Source organism: Clinocottus analis, unplaced genomic scaffold, assembly GCF_023055335.1.
Source record: "Clinocottus analis isolate CAN_PGR_092001 unplaced genomic scaffold, fCliAna1.0.p SCAF_44, whole genome shotgun sequence".
In the NCBI taxonomy this organism is placed as follows: Eukaryota; Metazoa; Chordata; class Actinopteri; order Perciformes; family Cottidae; genus Clinocottus; species Clinocottus analis.
In genome coordinates, this window is record NW_027176198.1 from 586666 (window position 1) to 606592 (window position 19927).

The 19927-nt window shown below is 47.5% G+C and overlaps 4 protein-coding genes across 4 annotated transcripts in view; all 4 read right to left on the reverse strand.

Moving 5' to 3' along the window:
• Positions 1-2030, reverse strand: part of rnf213b (ring finger protein 213b) — a 31317-nt gene extending 29287 nt beyond the window's left edge. The window contains exons 1-4 of the mRNA XM_068599309.1: positions 2001-2030; positions 1539-1603; positions 477-1174; positions 136-291 (exon numbers count right to left, since the gene is read on the reverse strand). Of these exons, the coding sequence (XP_068455410.1) occupies positions 136-291; positions 477-1174; positions 1539-1574 (890 nt within the window). The 5' untranslated portion in view covers positions 1575-1603; positions 2001-2030. The remainder of the gene's footprint in view (positions 1-135; positions 292-476; positions 1175-1538; positions 1604-2000) is intronic.
• A 5351-nt stretch (positions 2031-7381) lies between these two features.
• Positions 7382-14697, reverse strand: nploc4 (NPL4 homolog, ubiquitin recognition factor). Its single transcript, XM_068599321.1, has 17 exons — positions 14508-14697; positions 13563-13643; positions 12146-12255; positions 11809-12057; positions 11667-11715; positions 11452-11546; positions 11235-11358; positions 10831-11010; positions 10481-10567; positions 10306-10377; positions 10104-10230; positions 9267-9427; positions 9110-9181; positions 8921-9013; positions 8473-8589; positions 7807-7909; positions 7382-7713 (listed from the first exon to the last, which is right to left on the reverse strand). Exons 1-17 carry the CDS (start codon positions 14520-14522, stop codon positions 7550-7552), a joined length of 1899 nt encoding a protein of 632 aa, XP_068455422.1. The 5' UTR covers positions 14523-14697; the 3' UTR covers positions 7382-7549.
• A 1257-nt stretch (positions 14698-15954) lies between these two features.
• On the reverse strand, positions 15955-16403 carry pde6gb (phosphodiesterase 6G, cGMP-specific, rod, gamma, paralog b). Its single transcript, XM_068599313.1, has 3 exons — positions 16258-16403; positions 16134-16174; positions 15955-16031 (listed from the first exon to the last, which is right to left on the reverse strand). Exons 1-3 carry the CDS (start codon positions 16401-16403, stop codon positions 15955-15957), a joined length of 264 nt encoding a protein of 87 aa, XP_068455414.1.
• Positions 16404-18150: 1747 nt separating this feature from the next.
• oxld1 (oxidoreductase-like domain containing 1) lies at positions 18151-19636 on the reverse strand. The gene is made up of 2 exons (XM_068599319.1): positions 19452-19636; positions 18151-18887 (listed from the first exon to the last, which is right to left on the reverse strand). The coding sequence occupies exons 1-2, from the start codon at positions 19500-19502 to the stop codon at positions 18549-18551; spliced, it is 390 nt and encodes a 129-aa protein (XP_068455420.1). The 5' UTR covers positions 19503-19636; the 3' UTR covers positions 18151-18548.
• Positions 19637-19927: the final 291 nt, after the last annotated feature.

A 19927-nucleotide genomic window follows, 5' to 3' on the forward strand; every position in this document is an offset into this window, starting at 1 on the left:
GAATGCAGCTTTAACACATGAAGCAGAGACTTCTATACAACCAGAGGAGTCGCCCCCTGTTGGCCAGGAGAGAGAATGGTAGAGGTACAAGTACTTCAATGTTGTACCTGAGTACTTCAAACAGGCAATACTCACACAAAGTGCGTCATCTTAAAGGGAATAAATCCTCCGTAATAACACAACAGAAGTGTGTCGTGGTCTTGTGTGAAGCGAAACTTTTTGTCCAGCACGGCGTAGACGTGGACGGTGAAGGTTGGGTCCGGAGGCGGAGCTCTGACTGGGCTTCGATCACTGCGGAGAGAGAATACAACACGTTTAAAATACATTCAATGAGCTCATTTTATGAAATACATGAACTTCTGTTTTCATTTGCAACCTGCAAAACATTAAATTACTGCTTTTATCATTCATGCTTGTGTACTTACAGACTTTAGTACAGTCAAAAAAGAAAAGAGAGTGAGTCAGGTGAGTTTTACCGAGAGCTTTGGGGAGGTTTTGTGTTCTTATCCGCCTCCGGGCCGCCGCCCCCTCCGGACACGGCGCTGGCGTAGGACTTGGCTCCGGCTGCTTCCCCCGAGACGCCGGCGCCTGGATTCTGCTCTCCAGACTTCGCCTCTTTCTCCGGGTTTCCATCTTTGACCGAATCCGAAGACGCTCCGTCGGCGCCCGGCGTTTCATTCTGCTTCAGCGTGACCTCGGGCGTGACCCTGGGCTTGACCTCGGGCGTGACCTCGGGCGTGACCTCGGGCGTGACCTCGGGCGTGACCTCGGCCTCGTTCTTCTCCTCCGTCTCCCCGTCGTCCCGCTTGGCGCCCGACAGCTCCGTCTGCGTCTCCTTGTGGCTCTGAGAAGCGGCAGCGGCCGTTTGCGTGAATTTGTCGTGACCTTTGCGTTTCCTCGTTTGAGTCTGAGCCGACGCCATCTTGGCGTCTCGACGCTCGCCGTCTCCAGCGGGGACGCTCTGCTCCGCTACGCTGCTCGAGGCCTCCGACACCTCCATCCCTCCCTCCGCAGCCTCCATCTCTCCCTCCGCCGCCTCCATCCCTCCCTCGCTCTTCCTTTCCACATCCTCCTCTTTAACGCTCGAGGCGCTCGCTCTTCTTGTTTCACCTCTCTTCTTCTTCCTCCTCTCTTTGTCTTTGTTCTTCCTGCCGGAGCGGCCGGGTCCTCGAACCTGGAACACGAACACACACACACACACACACACACACACACACACACACACACACACACACACACGCCATCTTGAACTGAGGACATGTTGTTTGTTCGTTTATTACTTCACATACTGAAGACGACTATAAAGATACAGAACAATTACAAAGAGACAAAATAACTACAAAGTCACTCCAAAGAGACACAAAACAACTATAAGGAGACACAAAGTAACTAGAAAGAGACACAAAGTAACTAGAAAGAGACACAAAGTAACTACAAAGAGACACAAAGTAACTACAAAGAGACACAAAGTAACTACAAAGAGACACAAAGTAACTAGAAAGAGACACATCCTGGAATGTGTCCTTACACATTTCTACCTTATTTCTTTTCTTTTGTTTCTTGGCCTCCTCCATCTCTCCTCAGTGAGTTCTGCTCCTGTAATCTTCAAGTCAGCCAGTTAGACTAAACCAGTAAGGGAGGCCAAACCAGTGCAAGTCTTCATCTTTGTACTTTAAGATATGATGCCATCATAAACTAATTATGACACAGAAGTGCCATCGGTAATACATCGACACTTTATTGTTAGTATACACAAAACAACATATTTCTAATAAATATCTTATGTTCTGTTATTTTCAAATCAATAAAATATACTTAATTACTTCATCTGAGCTACTTCCAGTAATGTCCGCGGTTCGTTCAAATACACAAAAAGATGATTTTAATAATTAGAAATCAATAATTAAACACAAATATTGTCGGCGTTGCGTCACCTGTCTGTTTATAATAATAATCTGCAGTAAAATATTTAAAAGTCGAGTCTTCTTGAGTCCACTCACCTCCTCGGTCGCAGGTCACTCAGCTGTCACAACTATGGAGGAAACGTTGATTTTATCCGCCGTGAGGACCCGGATGTAACGTCCAGGGAGCGACGGCGAGTTCGTCCCCTTGATGAACGTTGTAGTTTATTGTTGGACGCAAACTGCATTTGAGTCAAATGTTTTGATTCATAAAACACTTAAAACATCTGTAACAGAGTTTGGGTTAAAATATTACCGGTTAATAAACGTTAATAACCGTTTTTCGGTTTTTAATAAGCGATTATTTCCTCCACGGTCCCTGAAGCGGAACCTTCAGTTTCATTTCTCACCAAACAAGAAAATGATGGTGCGTTCAGGGACTCACCGGAAAGCCTTAAGTTTCCATATCGGCAGTTTTGAAACCTAAGATGTGTCCATGTTTCAAACTATTTAGGATTTGTTTGTCTTGTTCAACGTGAGGTTATTTACTTTAAACAGATACTTATTACTACTTTATACCTCACTAACAGATATATTAGTCTTCTATTTCAGTACGTTTTCTTGTATTTTTTAAAAACTTTTGCAGAACTTTCTCATATTTTTCTCTAAATGTTTTTTGTTATCGACCAAAACACAAAATGTCTTGTATGTAAAAACATGTGATGCTATGTTGTATTTTATACTCCAGCAGGTTTATTTAGGAGCTTTACTTTAATTAAAAAGCTGCTTCCTGTCACCAGACTGCACACATGGATCCAGTAAAACATGAATTATTTAACAATCAAAATATAAAACTGATAAACCACATCAATAATCCACCAATGAGTGCTTTTATTTCTAATACTTTTGCCAATGATTATTTGTATTTTTCATATTATGCTCTTATTATTCTGCGGCTACAGAAATCGTCCTGGTGGTACACGACGTGGGACAGACTTTACCATCTATAATATATGATATAATAATTATAAATAATATGAAAATCAGTTCAGACAAAGTCGTTCAAGCGTTGATCATTTAATGAATATAGTCAGACATCAAATAAGTGTAACCGACACTGCCGGGTTCACCTCGAAGTGTACGACAAAATGCCAATATTGATATTTACACAAATCTCTGGACTAAAACACAAAGTACACACAGATGCTGCAGCACCGCCTGGTGGTGGAACGAGATATTACAAGAAGAAACCTTTTTACAGGGAGGTTATGAACGAGATTAATGATTTGTTTCCACCCTAAAAGACAGTAAAACTGTTATATTTCATTATCTGAGAGTCTGTGGTCGTTAAAGGCAAAACAAAAGTCACCTGCAGAACTTTAGAGGCCAAACATCCAGCGGCTGCTGTTCTCTTCACCGTCATGACGTCAAATCTATCAGGTGGTGATCTTTAGCAGGAAAAACAAAGCGATGAAACCGCTTCATCGGCTTCATGCGGTGCAGCTTCAGACCCGTGGACCTGCAGGTTTCTGGATCCTCCGCACCACGACCCGGGTTCTCCGTCCTGCGGGTTCTCCGCGGGCCGCTGCGGGGTTCCTCTCGGCTCGCAGGAGGTCCACGAAGGCCTCCACGCCGGAGAACTTGTCCGTCAGCTCAGCGAGCAGCGCCTTCAGGCCGTTGAACTCCTTGTAGAGATCCGCCAGCGCGTTGGACAGCGGCTGGATCCTGAGGGCAGAAACCTCCATGTTCAGTGAGATGAGTGATGAAACTTACGGGAGGATGAAGACCAGAAAAGAGTCTCAGAGGAGTCAAAGAATACAACATCACAGTTTGGTTACAGATCCATCTACAGCGGGTAGAGATGGATTACTGAATTACAAGAGCCGTACGTGTCAGGGCTTCAGCTATGCCAACTCAAAGAGACTACAAAGACACACACAAAGACTACAAAGAGACAAAAACAACGACAACGAGACACAACATGTCCACAAAGAGAGGCAACAACTATGAAAAGAGAGAAAAATGACAAAGATACAAAAAACTACTACAAAGAAACACAAAGTAACTTCAAAAGAGACACAAACAACTACAAAGTAACCACGAAGAGACACACAGTTACTGAAGAGACAAAGTAACTACAAAGAGACACAAAACAACCACAGAGAGACACAAAACCAGCAGCGGTGCCGTCCTCACCTCCCGTAGTCGGGCAGCACCGTGTTGTGGTCGTGCAGCAGCAGATCTTTGACCTGCGTCATGATGGCGTATTTCCAGTTGTCCAGAACCAGCGTGAGGTTGGAGCACCCCCTGGTGGTCAACCTCTCTGCTGCAGGGACGTTATTAAAGATATGAAGAGAAGATGAACAAGGAAACATAAAGCACGATGAGAGTCACAAGGTGACCTCATACTGAATGAAGAGTGTTTGTAACCTGAGCCGACAGCTTTCAAAATAAAAGACAAACTGGTCTGAAAGTAGGTAAAACATTTTAGACATAAAGATCATAAAATAATAAATCTTATCGTATGCTAATTCCAACATGAAATGCAACACAAAAGGCTTTATATAAAAGCCCATAAACAAGCATTATAAGAATAGGATTGAATTCAATTTTTTTTTTAAACAGTCTAAAACTAGGAATATGCGTCTTAATGTTGTGTTTAAAAGCATCCTCAACATCCAGTAAAACTAACAACTTCTGTCTTAAAGTCTGTTTCCTCCTTGTTGGAGCTGCTTCACAGTGAAAAGCTGTAGAACAAAAGTTCCCTCATGGAGAAACTCAACATCTGGAGCTCTTTCCTCTGACTGGACACGAGACAGTAAAAGCGTCCATGAAGTTGCTGCTCACCTTCGTTCTTGTCGTCCCAGAGTGGCCGGTGCTTCTGAGCAGAACTCAGCGTCACCGAGAAGAGGAAGAGGAAGAAGAGGAGTGCAGCCGTCTTCATCCTGAAAACTCTTTTACTTAAAGCGTAGAGGACGAACCCGTCCAGCAACCAGTCCACTGAGGAGGGAGGGTCCATCTGGAGGAGGGAGGGTCCATCTGGAGGAGGGAGGGTCCATCTGAAGGAGGGAGGGTCCATCTGGAGGAGGGAGGGTCCATCTGGAGGAGGGAGGGTCCATCTGGAGGAGGGAGGGTCCATCTGAAGGAGGGAGGGTCCATCTGGAGGAGGGAGAGTCCATCTGAAGGAGGGAGGGTCCATCTGGAGGAGGGAGGGTCCATCTGAAGGAGGGAGGGTCCATCTGGAGGAGGGAGGGTCCATCTGAAGGAGGGAGGGTCCATCTGAAGGAGGGAGGGTCCATCTGAAGGAGGGAGGGTCCATCTGGATGAGGGAGGGTCCATCTGGAGGAGGGAGGGTCCATCTCAGATATCTTCACTTCAAACCTGCTGTAACTCCACCTGGAGAACTCTTTGAGGATTTACTGCGACGTCCAACTCGCACATTCCTGTTCTTCATCTGGGGCCCATCTGCTGTCCTGAGGAGGCCGGGGACCCGAGACCCAGAGGCCGAGGAAGCAAGGGTGCAGGGCCCAAGGGAGCAGAGGACAGAATAAGGCCAGAAGTATAACGCTCCAATATTAACTGTAAAAAAATCAAATGTTTTTCTTCTTGAAGCACTAAATGTGTTTTCATGCAAACTGCACTGAACTTTGATTTTGCTTTTTGATGTTTTAATAAATGTTCTTCATTGTTTTTACTCATCTTAAAAGTTTTACGCACATTTACGCTTTTTGGGGAAGAAAGTGAAAAAGCACGTTGAGGACGACTCCCGTGAAGGTGCGCCATGTTTTTATTTCTCACGAGCCAATCAGAGCGGAGGAGCTCTTAAAGAGACAGGCGCGCGTCAGACCGACTGATTAAACGGGATGAACATAATAATATTTTAACCATTAAAGTGAAATAAACATTCCAGTTAAACCTAAAGCACAAGGAAGGATCTAAACATGAGGATCATATGTAACCTGTGAAGAGTCACTTTTATTTTGGACAAAAGTGAAAGCGCTGAACAGAAAACATGAACTCTGAACGACCTGCTGAGAAGCTTCTGCTCCATTTTGTGGGATTCAACCTGCAATGAAAAATTCTTTGTGTTTTTTAATATTTTTTATTATTATTTTGTGTCAAATCCAGGTCCACAGCATACAACTCCCAGGGTCCTCGGCGAGCGCCGGCTGTGACTCCGAGAGCGAAGCTCGCTCAGCAAACGGATCCATACAAAAAGGAAAGGAAAGCTCACGTCCGTCAGGTCGTACGACGCTCTCAAAAAAAACAACCAAATGAACCTACAACTCAAAATAGATTCTCACTCCACGAATGGATTCACGCTCTTTAGGAAGAAGCACACGGGTCATAAATAGATCTGAAGCCCCGCCCTCTGACCGGAGGAGTTGCTGTTGAGATGATCGACGACGTGGAGCTTCTTGTTTTGTGGTAAAATGTCCATAAATTGCAAACGCATTCGAGTAATTTAGGGTCAAATCTGTTTGCGTCGAAACCTCCACGACGACGCCCACCTGCCTGCACACCTGTGTGAGAGAAACCATTCCCCTCGCTCACCAGTAGAGGCCTCTATGGAGCAGTGAAACCCTTCAGCAGACAGTTTAACCTGTTAAACTGTCTGCTGCTAATGCAAAGAGAAAAATGTTGTTTAAATTTGCAAATTTCAGGAGAAATGAGCCTTTAAGCGGCGCTTTGAGTGCTGTCGAGGAGCGTTAACGGCGTTTCACGTCGCTTCAGGCTCCGCCCCCTCCTCCTCCACACAGGAGTCTGATCGTCACACAAAGCTGCCGCTGGAAGAAGCTCAGTGTTTTCTTTGATTGAAAGCAGAGAACAGGGCCGCCCTCTCCGTGTCGATTAATCATATTTTTTAATGCTTATTTCCAATGAAACCAATGAGCACATTGCCGCCAAACATAAGATTTAAAGTTGAGAATCTGTCGAGTAAATCAAATGTCTTCGGGCGAGAGAGGAAGCATCTGAGACGAGACGGTGGCTCGCTCTCTCTCTCTCTGCAGGAGGAGCGACCGGCTGCTTCCAGAGGAAAACTCCAGAACAGCGAGTCAGTGACGACGAGAACGACGTCGTGTTTTTACATCAGAGACGGAAAACGCGGCGCGGGAAAGAAGCTACATGTCGCGCTGCTCGAGTTCAAACCACACAATGCAACAACAAAATAATAAAAACTACAAATCCAACAAACCAGCAGGAGACCTTCAGGAGCGCGTGGAAACATGAACTCTGCTCTCTGCAGCTGATTGTACTTCAAAGAGACGAGGAGCTCCACGCCACCATGTAAAGCTACGATCTGACGGTTAAACAACTCTCCTTCCTCTGATGAACTGAAGCACAGCGAGCTTTTACCCAGAAGACCTCGTGAGCGCTCACTCGGGTCTCCGGCGCTGTCTTTGAGGCGCAGCAGGGGGCGTTTGAGGGGCGCGGGGAAGAAGAGCTTCACCTTGGCGAGGAAAACAAAACAAACAGTCTGGTTTTTATCAGGTTTACTTGATGAACGGGATGTAAACGAGTGCGGCCGAAGAAAACAAACAAAAAAGAGGTGGAGGACTGGGGGGGAGGAGTCAGCTGGTCCTGGTGCAGCGATGCCACTAGTGAGTTACGACGAGGAGGAAGGGGGCGGGGCCTGTGGCGTCGTCCTAACTGCGGGGCAGGCTGCACATCTCGCAGTGCTCCGTGCCGGGCTGGTTCATGAAGGTGCAGTGGAGGCAGGACCACATGGAGGAGGAGGAGGAGGCCGGGGCCGAGGGGCCGCCCGACGCCCCGTAACCCTGAGAGGTGGACGGCTGCCCGCCCACAGTGCCTGATGGGAGAAAAAAGAAGGGGGCGGGGTTTAGAGGACACAAGCCAGAGCTTTTGGCTAACCGTTTGAGGAGGAAGCGACCGGCTGACTCACTGCACAGCTGCTCGATGGTGGCCCACTGCTCCGACTTCTTCCAGGTCTGAGCCAGGTCTTCATTGGAGGTCCTCACGGCGTCCAGCAGCAGGCCGATGCTGTCCTGCAGGAGAAAGCACACCGGCTGTGAGCCAGAGGCCACGCCCACACCTCGCTGTGAGCCACAGAGGCCACGCCCACACCTCGCTGTGAGCCACAGAGGCCACGCCCACACCTCGCTGTGAGCCACAGAGGCCACGCCCACACCTCGCTGTGAGCCACAGAGGCCACGCCCACACCTCGTTGTGAGCCACAGAGGCCACGCCCACACCTTGCTGTGAGCTGTATTAGCACACGTGCTGTTACATGTGAACATACTGTAGGCACTTTTATTTTGTCCACACGTTGCATCATGCTAATGGAAATACTGTCAGGCTGCCATAAAAACCTCTGGCTCACTCACAGTTGTATTGTTGGTGAGTGAACATCTGGATTTGATAGAAACGGTCTCATACGATGAAGCTGTTTGTAATTATCTTCACACAGAAAAACATTGTTTAAATCATCTCGTCATGACGGGCCGGTATGAAAACATCTCGGCGCCGCTAACCGCTTCCAGGAGGGAGAAGCATGTCCTTCCATGACTCATCACTCCTCATATATTAAAGGGAAGAAGAGGTGACGTACTCTCAGGGGCATGACTTCGTTGGTCACGAGGAAGAGGAGCAGGTGGAAGTCCGACACGATGTCCAGGAACGACGTGGAGGTGCACTGGGACAGGTACGTCGCTAAGCTGTGGAAGTCCTGCGACAAACAAACAACACAAACAAAACGTAAAGCTCCGTGTTTCCTGGTCCGAGATTCTAACGTTCGGTTGTCCGATTGATAAAACAGGTCAGTGAACGCCCCGCTGGTGAGTCTTAAAGCTCGAGGCGTGAAGTCACATGACGGCGGTGGAGCTTCTTTCTAGCGGCTAACGTTAGCGCCTCGCTTCAGTTCATTAGCGACGGTTATCTTTATGAACTAAATGTGTAAATATCTCAAACGTTTGTGTTTTCTGCAGGAATCCAGTAAATGTCAGTAAATCAGTAAATGTGTGAACACATGATGTTCGGCGTCTCGTCGTTGTCGTTACCTGCGTCTCTCCCAGGATGTCCCGGTTCTCGATGGGGAACCGCTGCGTGGAGCAGAAGGTGTACTGAGGGTCCTTTGGAAAAGTGGTCGTTATCTGGGAGAAGAAAGCAAAGCAAAGGGAGGAATCCTCCGTCAGAGGAACGTTCAGGGAGCAAACATCTGGAGACGAGAGAGAAGAGAAGAGCCTCACGTCTATGATGAGGTACTCCACAGGAAGAGGACGCGCTAGAAACGTCACGTCGTTCCCAAACTTGTCTTTGTCCTTTTGGAGGAAAAGAGGGAAAATAATTGAATAACATCTGGACGGGCTCACAACAACACAAGTATACGTTACTGCATCTCATCACCTTGTAGAAGACGTCGGGGACGTACTGCTCAGAGCTGGACTCTTTAGCGAAGCCCAGCTCCGGCGCGTCCTTGCAGGGCAGCAGACACTCGTCCTTCACCAGCGCCATGCACTGGTTGGACACCTGGTAGCTCTCAAAGTGCACCTGGTTGTCCGGCCCGCCTGCAACAGGGGGAGCAACAAATACACTGCAGGACATCTTCTGATGCAACAACAGACATCTTTTTATCTTTCAGGGTGACGATGTCATGAAATATGACGACGGACGAAGCTTTGAATGTAAGAAGGAAATGACAACTGATGACCTGATGACATTTAAACCAGGATTCAAACAGAGTCGCTGGTTTAAACTGCCTCCACTCTTTGAAAACACAAACTGAGTTACTCCATTGCTATGCCACACACACAAACACAGAATGTGAAGCAGATGGACTTTGTGTCGCCGGCTGTCTTCTCGCTGCCGGCGCCACGCTACAAGCAGACGACAGCGATGAGGTCACCGCTACGATTTGTGCTTCTCTTTCAAGGTTGTGAAGGAGGGAAGGCTTAAACTAACACCTGGTGTGTGTTACTACGAACACAATGCAGATATGCAAGAGGAATTTAACACACACACACACAAGTTTGTCACTCCTAAAATAACCGGAGAGTTAAGTTAAAACCGTTAAAGGACTTAAATATTGAACTTAGCCAAAAGAAGAAGCTCTTTGTCTTCTAATTTTCTAACTTCTCTTCTTTGTGAGCAAAGTGGACTTTATTTTGTTATTTTTTAGGCAGCAGATCATTTATCGTGGTCCAGACAGCAGCAGCAGTTTGGTTCTTTCAACATTAAACGTACCCGTTGCCACCACGGTCACAAACTTGGAGCCGAAGTGTCCGTCTCTAGAGAGCCTGCAGCTGTTGGAGTGCAGGTTCTGGAAGTAGCCGGCCGTGATGCACTCCTCCGCGCTCAGGTAGTGCGAGTCCTAGCGTCAGAGGGACAGTGTGTGAACGAGTTGTCGCGTCAGTGTGTTGTGTTACTGTCTTTAAAGGGCGCTCACGTGGTTTCTGGTGAAGCGGACCGTTCCTATCCGCGTGTCCTCAGACAGCAGGTCCGTGAAGATCCAGCCCACCTGCAGACCAGAAGCACAGACAAGTCAAAAGGTCAGTGTTAGAGGTCGCCTCAAAAAGGTCATCGGGGGTCAGACAGAGCGAGCGAGAGGAAGGACGGCTCACCTTGCAGAGGCCCAGTTTGGCGGCGATTTCGTCCACGGCGGCGGCTTTGGGATCCTCCACCAGCTCCAGGCTGTTCTGGGTCGCGTTCTGAAACCAGCGACACGGTCAAGAGGAGAGAAAAAGAGTCACCACCGACCGGTCAAAGGCCGTTGAGGCTGCCGCAGCTACGAGCCGCAGCTACGAGCCGCAGCTACGAGCCGCAGCTACGAGCCGCAGCTACGAGCCGCAGCTACGAGCCGCAGCTACGAGCCGCAGCTACGAGCCGCAGCTCTTATCCATCAACTGCAGGGTTCATACAGGCTGACCAGTGGATTTCCATGACTTTTAACCCAAATCCATGAATCCCTCACCTGCGGCGGCTCGTATATGGCCGCCACCTCGGCCCGGATGCCCAGCGGGATGTCCTTGTGCTCGGTGTAGCGGCCGTACAGGTAGCCTATCCTCTGGCTGCCCGTCTTCCTCCAGAAGTCCAGGAAGCGGTCGGCCGTGGTGTGGTTCTCGAACATGATGTTGTCCACGTGTCTGTATTTCTGGGAGCGGAGCAGAGAAAACACTTGAGGCGGAGCGTCAACGGCACGGAGGCGTCTGCCCCCGAGCCCTGAACCCCACATCGCTGATTGAAATCATCCGGTTTGAGATCCATAAGCACTAGAATAAATAGCCTGAAGCAGCGCTAGCTGGCTACAGCGGGGAGCTGGTGGGGACAACGACCGAAGGTGCCGCATGAATAAAGTGTATTTTCATAGTTATGCACCTGTCTGTTCAGCGTGAGAGCGCTGGGCTGGCACTTGGTGCAGATGCCCTCCGGCCAGGGGAGGTGGCCCTCGCAGCCCGACTTGATCTTACAGCTGATGTTCTCCAGAGCCGCAAACTTTCCTCTGCAGGAGACAGAAAACAGAAACAAACACGTGACGTCAGAGTCGAGTCTAAACAACACGTGGAGCCACACCGACGACGTGGAAGCGTCTCACTTGTCGGCTCCGCCGGTCAGCTTCCGAAGGTACGCGTGGAATGACATGTGCTTCACCGGAGGGTCCAGGTGATTCAGGTAGTCTTCATCAAAAGGCTGAAGAAGAAGAAGAAGAAGAAGAAGAAGAAGAAGAAGAAGAAGAAGAAGGAGGAGGTTACATTTCAATAAGTAGAATCTGAATGAACATGGCAGTGGAAGAAACAAGAACACTTTTACCTCCAACGGTACACAGTGCACACATTTCCCGAGGGAGCCGTGGTGACATCTGGAACAAGAGAAGAAGAAGAAGAACGAGTCAGTGGCCACCATTTTGTTTTTCAGTACGGATTGTTCTCTGGCCGGTCGGTCGGTTCCTCACAGCTGCGGGTCTTTGTTCCTGTAGATCTTGCCGTCTTGCTTGGTCAGATACTGATCGATCTCGTCCTCCTGGACCTGCGGCGCCGAGAAGGACCGCGGGATCACGCCGGACGAGGAGGAGTACGAGGAAGAGGAAGAAGAAGACGAGCTGGACGGGAGGGTCGAAGACGAGTGCGGGGTGGCGGTGTCCATGACCTCCCCGGGGGAGGAAGAGGAGCTTGTGGGGACCAGATACAGCATGTCGCCGTGCCTGTAGAAGAGGAGGACAACACAACTCAACGATGAAGGTACATCCTCAGTGATTAAACTTTTAAAAACAGCTGTTTCCGTTCACTCACTTGATCTTCAGAACGCTCAAGCTTTTGTTCTGGGACACGAGCTCTTCGGTCTTGTTGCGGTTCAGATACATAGAAAACCCGTTGGCACTAAAGCCGAACTCTTTGGCCACCTGAGAGACAAAGGAAGCCGATCAGATGATCCGTTCATGAGCTGAAACGTTTCTCCTTTCTAGAAAAATCAACTTGAGGAAACAATTCCAATGAAACAAGCGCTTGTGTAAAAAGGTTTCCACTCTTCAGCCACTGACGATGCTCCCGTAGAAGCAGGTTAGCATCGAGCCTCGCAGCTAGCTAATAATCCACACTAATACAAGTCGACATCCATGTTGAATTCAACCGCTGCTGATCGCTCGGTCATCAAGGCCGATACGACGCAACCCTGAAGCTTTCAAACTAAAACGCTGTCGGCAGCGTTTTTATATGTTTTTTAGAGGTTGTAGAACGGCAAGTAGAGCGGAGGCGAGGACACCTCGGCGTGTGGATGTGGCCTGAGAGCGAGGGAAGCTTGCTTAGTAGAAGACCTGCTGAGGAAACCCCACTGTAAAGTTAACATAAGAGCACATTGACACAGAACCCAACGCCTGAGACGCTGCATCGAGCCTGTGGCATCGAAAACAAACAGCACAAAGATCTCCCTCTGCTTCTTGTTCATGTTTTAGGGTCGTTGTTGGAGAAACTGAGCAGAGTGCAGTCAGAAGCATCGCGGTCCTTTAAGCCTGAAGCCAGAGTTTCTTTGAAGAAACAACAAAAGGAAGATATTTGTACTGTACGGCGGGTGAGACTGACATCGCTTTGAGCTCCTTCTGTTCCGTCTCAGCTGCAGAAACACAACCTGCAGGGCTCAGACTGACTGTGCTTCAAAGCCATGAGTTTCTCTTCCCAACGTCTCTGACTGCAGGGAATGAAAGCCAACCCCTGCATTGATCCTCTGGCTCCACCATTCTGCTTCAACGCAGATGCATACATTTTTAATGAGCTGCTGCTGCTGCTGCTGCTGCAATGATGCTCTGTGACCGGAATGCTTTTACACGTAAGGTTCTTAAATCCACTGTGATGACGTTGGGAGCGCATACGTGTGAATACAGGAATCAAAATGAGAAAACGCAGGACCGAATGATCCCTTTCAATGCGTTTATCTTTCTCTGGGCCGTAACCCACAACCTGCTGTGCAGCTGTGAGAGCAACAGAGCGGGTCGTTCACCTCGATGCCTGACAGCAAAGCACATGGGCAGGCCGCACAGGACCGACCTGCTCTGGTAGTTTCTGCACAGATTCTCACATAAATGAACAATGAGCGACCACAAAAGCCCTAAAAACACACGAGTACTGTGTGACAACAATGCAGGCGTTGTCGCCCTCATTACTGTAGGAATAGTACTGAAGACGTGTTCTGCAATCTGTTATTATTACACTGTACCTTCTTCAGAAAAGCAGCAGCCGTCTCCCTCTTGGTAGAGGAAACTTTCTTCATCCCATCCGGGGATTGAACCCTGATGATCTATGAATGAAAGACATGAGCAGCGTTTAGAGGTCAGAGGTCAAAGAAAGCTTTGTTAGCTGATCACAAACAAACATTTACAGCTTCAATAGGATTTGTCAGACAAAACAAGGTTACTTCTCTTCAGTGATGTCAGAACATTATGACAACATCACGATGATGACATCGTGATGATGACATCGTGATGATGACATGATAAAAACGAATGCTTACATAAATTTCAACTTTTAAAAACAAACAGCTTCTGTATTGCGACATTAAAGATATCTGTGAGTGTGTGTGTGTGAGTCTCTCTCTCTCTTTAACTGTGTGTGTGAGAGTGTGTCTCTCTCTCTTTAACTGTGTGTGTGTGTGTGTGTGTGTGTGTGTCTCTCTCTCTTTCTCTCTTTAACTATGTGTGTGTGTGAGAGAGAGTGTGTTTGTGTTTAAGTCTCTCTGTGTGCTTGTGTGTGTGTGGGATAAATAGCGTGTGTATGTGTGTGTTTGGGGGGTGGGGGGGTCACAGTCAACATTGAATCACTTTTAACAACATCTCGGCTTCCTTCCTCTCCAGCTAACAGACTGATAACCTGCGCGTGCTAAACGCTACAACCCGGTGGTTTATATAAGTGCAGGTGCCGGTGATCAGTCCGTCCGGTTCTCTAACGGACGCCTCTTTACGTTTAGATGTCACAAGCTAGCAGAGGAGCTAATATTAGTCGGGTTCGCCCAGCAGGCCCGAGTCACTCTGCTGCTAATGACGCGTTAGCTCGGGAGCTAATTCTGCTGCCTCATCACTCCGGACTTCGGCTAGCCCGCGCGAGCTAACGGCGGCCGAGGCGACCCGCCGGTGACCGTTGGAACCAAACATGTCGTCATACTCACGATAACGTCCGCCATGTTGCTGCCGGTAGATCCCGCTGCGTCAGGAGAAAGAAACACTCGATACAGTTTTCACGTCGCGCTGCTGTCTGTCAACGAAACTCCATCCCACAAAACTCAGACGCCGGGTGTTGCACACATTAGCGCCCGGACAGTTTCACCACCGGTCCCACACCCAAGCGGCCACGGGCGAAACACGCGTTGTACTCTAATCGTTCCGCTTCTCGTTTAAAACGCAGCGGGGACGGTAACTGCGACAAAGCGGACACAAAAACACGATTTCAAATGAATAAAACATGTTTTAAATAAATGCAGGATTGATTACCTCATAGGAGAAGGTGAGTTGTGTTTAGTTGCATTGTGCAACTTTTGCAACACTACTAGTTAATGTAGGTATCATCTATTTACATGTGATGCTATAGTATACCTATGAATACCTGCAATATATTTTTATATACGTGAGGGTTCTTAATCTTAGATATTATATTATGCAACCTCCATGTATTTGTTGTGATACTGATGTATTATAATTGTGTTTTTCTGCTCTTTAAAGTAGCATTATAGCCCCTGTTTAGTTGTTTAGGTCTTTAATAATATAATACTAATTGGCTTCCAAGAGCTATATGGAAGCCCATTTTCGTCCATTTTTTTGAAGTCATAATTATGACAAAAAAAGGCTACAAAAAAGTCATGACAAAAAAAAAGAAAAAAGTCATAATTATAAAAAATAAAAAAAGTCTAAATCATGAGATAGTGAGTGTGCTTGTCTTCACATGTCTGTTCATCCCCTCGCCGGTCTAACTATGCTAACTATTCAAGCTAACTGTTGACGTGTTAGCTCAACAGATAACAGCATTGCTTTAAATTTAGCTGTTGAGGCTGATTCTAACTTCAAGGCAGAAATACTGGTTGATCAATTCATAATCTAAAGAACCATTTTGATGATCATAAATAAATCTCCCTTTTCATTTTCAGTTTTTATGCTTTATTTTTTCCGTCGAGAGGACGAAGCTCCTTTAAACATCACAATCTGTCAAACATCGTAAACATAATTTAAAAAGTAGAATCCAGCAACTCTTCCATCAGCGGGGCAAAACATAGAAAGCATGAACAATAAACACGACACAGGGTTTCATACACAGTGTTATTAAGAAGGGAGATGAATGAGTTAGGAGTGAGAATGTAAGGAGTAAGGAAGTGAGGAGTAAGGATGTGAGGAGTTAGGATGTAAGGATGCTAAACATGAGCAGAGGTCGTGACCTCGTGGCATCAGAAGAAGAATCCCGGGAAAGTATTTTTTTTTGTCGTTTTCTTTTTTCTCTTTTATTGTGAGTTTGTTGCGGTTCCTTGTGTTTGTTTGCGGAACCGTTCGGTTTGAAGTGTTGGGTCGCGGCCCGCCGAGTCCTGAGTCCTGAGTCCCGGCGGCGGTGGCGAGCGGCGAGAAGCGTCTTCAGATGATGCCGTACTTGGCCAACTCGTTCAGCTCCAGGTGGTTGAAGGCCTCCCAGGGACAGATGACCGTGATGTCTGCAACACACACACAGACACACACACACACACACACACAGAGGAGTGAGATGACCGTGATGTTTGCAGCGACACACACACATACACATCGAGGGAACTCACCTGTGCCCAAGCCCTCCATTCCCGGGATGTCGTCACCGAATCTGAAAAAAGAAGAAAAACAATATTTTCCACACGTCGATGTTTCAGGACCTCAGAAAGCAACACAAAGACCACAGAGACGGACCCCTGGATGCCTTTCTTCGGGGGCTTGCTCTTGAACTGCCGGGTCTGCCGCTGCTTGAACTTGGGCGGGCCCTTGCGCGGGGTGGCGGGGCCGCCGGTGACCCGGGTGGCCGACTTGATCTCAGCTTTGGGAACCTCCAGATTCATCTTTCAGGTGGTTTTCAGGTGTCTCTGTGAGCACGGCGTCGTGACGATGGCCTCTTTTATTTTGAAAAGGAATAAAAAAGACCAACGTTAGCAGCGCGGCCGCCCCAGGGTGACATTACGGGCCTTTAATCCTCACACTGATCCGACCCCGGCGGGTTGACGCTCATATTTCTACGCTGATTGAAACGTCTGAGACGGACCGCCTCGTTCTGGGAGGATGACCCAATTTCCCATAATCCCCGGCTCAAGTTAATAACCCCCCCCTTCCTCCAGGTGTAATCTCGTTAGAACAAGGACGACCCGGCAGAAGTGCTGAGCGCGCTCTGAGGGTCTGAAGCATCAATCCGTGATGATGACGATGACAAAGCTGGTGATGAAGATGAGGAACAGCTTCACCGCAGGAGGTTTTATATTAAAGGAGAACTGAGAAAAAGAATTTTTCATTCACGGAATAACTTTAATTCTGGAGGAGAGAAAACATTTTGTCTGTTTACAGCTGTAGATTTCTCTTAAGTTCACCAAAAGTTACTTTTAAACCGAACATTTCATACAACTTGCAACACAATAAATACTCTCAGTGTCAGTGATGAAGTGATGAAGCTCCATGCTGATGTCTATGAGGTCATGTGTTCACCTGCAGAGTCTTCATCAGTGTGTAAAGTCACTAAACTTCTCTTTCAAGAGGTTTTTTCACAACGCATTCATGACCTCGTTTACACACATTTTAGCAATAAAAACATGGAGGAAGCAGTTGAATCTGTTGACATTATTTTCTGATTGATGGACTGAAACAAAGAGAAATCATAAACTCACTGCAGTATAAACATCTGACTCTCGTTTGTATCTTTCTGACGGCAAAAACATATTTAAAAAAGTCTTGTTTCCGTTTCTTGGAGTCGACCTCCAGACATGTAAACATTTAGCATCCGGTGAGTCTTCAGTACAAAGTCTACCAGACCCTCAGCTGCCCTGACCTCCATCTCCTCTCTGCTTTAGGTCCCTCTGACCTCATGAGTGTACTCACCGGCTGCTGCAGCGGGACGGCCAGGCGAGCAAGTGTGTGTGTGTGTGTGTGTGTGTGTGTGTGGAGCTCTGCGCTCGGGCTCGGGGTCCTCTTATAGACGCCGAGCCCGGCAGAGGATTACGGACGGGAACGCCTCCCCGGATCCCCGGACCCGCCTCAGCAGGTCTGGTGTTCGGAGGGTTCAGGTCCTACGAGGGTGAAGAAGTGAAAGTGGCAGAAAACCGACCAATGAGAATGTAGGATTTAGATAGAAAAAAAAAACAACTCTTGCCGTGTTTGTAAATGTAGACACTGGTGAGGGTCAGCCATGGATTCATATTTCTTTATTAGACTCCACCGTACGGTGCTGTTTGTTAACAAGGTCATCAGAGTTGTTTTATAGGTCTGACGAACATCTGGAGGACCTTTAAGGACATCCAGTCTTAAAGGGCCAGTGCGTGAGATCTGGAGCCATCTGGTGGTGATATTGTTGATTACAACTGAATGAAACGAATTAAATGATCCAGACATCTTGTCAAATGTTTCCCTCTTATTCCTCAACCAATAACTTATTTTCTCTAAAAGGTATATTTCATTGAAATCGTCTCGTTCCTGCAGTAAATGAACCTTTATTTAGATTTTCTGGTCGGGCTCGTCGGGTAAATCCACGACAACACAAGTCAAACACAATCTGTCGCTCTCAGACGTTTATTCAGCAGCTCATATGAATACGTTTAAAATACATCATTTAAATACACAACGAGGTAAGAACACTTCTCACACTTCAGTTCAAGCTTCAAATAAATAAAACTAAACGTGCAAAAAAAAGTGCTTCACGACAAAAAAACGAGCTGCAAAAGTCCAGAAAATAAACCGAGGCTCCAAAAACAAATATTATTAATAAACACACTTTCATAATAATTCATTATTATGTCATGTCTCCTTCACTTCCTCTAAAGTGTTTTTCAGAGAATCCGGATGAAACCGTCTGATCGGGGTGACGTCAGCCAACACTTTGGAGGATGAAATGTTCTTCCGAGAAATAGAAACGATAGACAAAGTCTCCACAGTGAGATTAGAAAAGTGCCGACTCAGCAGAGCGCTCTCGGCCGTCAGTCCGCGACGCCACGGTCGAAGCCGCTTCACGTCTTTTTCAGGAGTCTGATCTCCATCTTCAGGTAGGCTTTGAGGTTCTCGTCCAGGACGTTCTCCTCGATGGCGGCGAGCGCCCGGTCCCCGCCGTCGTGGTAGAACGCCAGCAGCTGCTCCGCATGTTCGATCCACACGCAGTTGTGACAGCCGCTCATGCAGCAGTGGGCCGGGGCCGGCGGCGGGCCGGTCTCTGGGGACCAGGAAGACGAGGAGGAGGAGGGTTCTGGTTCTGGTCCAGAGCACTCGGAGGAGGCTGGCGATGGAGAAGAAGCAGGCGGACTCGGTCCAGCAGAGAGGCGTCTCACATGGAGCAGAGAGAGGAGACACAGCTGGAAGACACAGGAGGAAAATATGACGACTCATAATCAAACTTTATAAACATCCCATGCATTAATCCAAATCAGAGTTCATACACATTCCGACCAATGGATTTTTCATGACTTAACCAGATTTTCATGACTTTTGACCCAGTGTCCATGACTTTTAACCATATTTTTACTGAACTTTGGGGATTTTATTTTTCAAGGACTTTCCAGGCCTGGGAAAACAACAATTTTAAAGCTCCAGGACTCAACTTGACCGTGTATATTGCATCTTGTATCGGTGGCAGTTGGAGAGGACCGTAAACGCGTCATTGTCCTCTCTGCGCATGTCAATAAAGATTCATCTTGAACGTTCATGTGTGTGAGAGAGGACACTGATGAAATAGCAGTTATATCTGTTTAACGCTTTAAAGAGAAGAAGCTCTACAGTAGAAGATTGGGGAGGTAAATATAACCATTTATTATTATCACTGCACACATACGTCTGTATATTTAACACATTACGTCACTAACGGGTCGACCAGAGTAAAGGTTGACTTCAGGTCAGATCGCTCGCACTTCTCTACCGACCTTTTGTAAAGACAGCGACGCCTTCGTCCCGTTTACCGCCGAGCACAGCATCGTCCCGGTAAACACGGAGCTCCTTTACACGTCTGTGTAGCCCATGAGCAGCTTTTATAAAGCCGTTTCCCCTCCTGGACCTCAAAATCTGCCGCTTTGCTTCAGTCCCGTCAGTTCATTTACTTCCTGGTCCGTGACCGTTCTCGGGATAAACAAAACCGTTGATTGGTCGACAGGAAGTAACACGACCAATCACATACCACGCTTCTAATTGTAAACCAATAGAAAGCGCAAAGCAGTGTTGGGGGCGGGTTCCTAAAAGAGGAGCTGCATTTACGCTCTCTGTCCAGCAGGTGTCAGTGCTTCACCTGTATGTCCTGTGTAATCTCACAATAAAGCTGTTAAGCAGATAAACACCATATAAATATAGAACGACGACGATATATCTATGTATATATCCTAAAGAACATTATACAATTATAAAA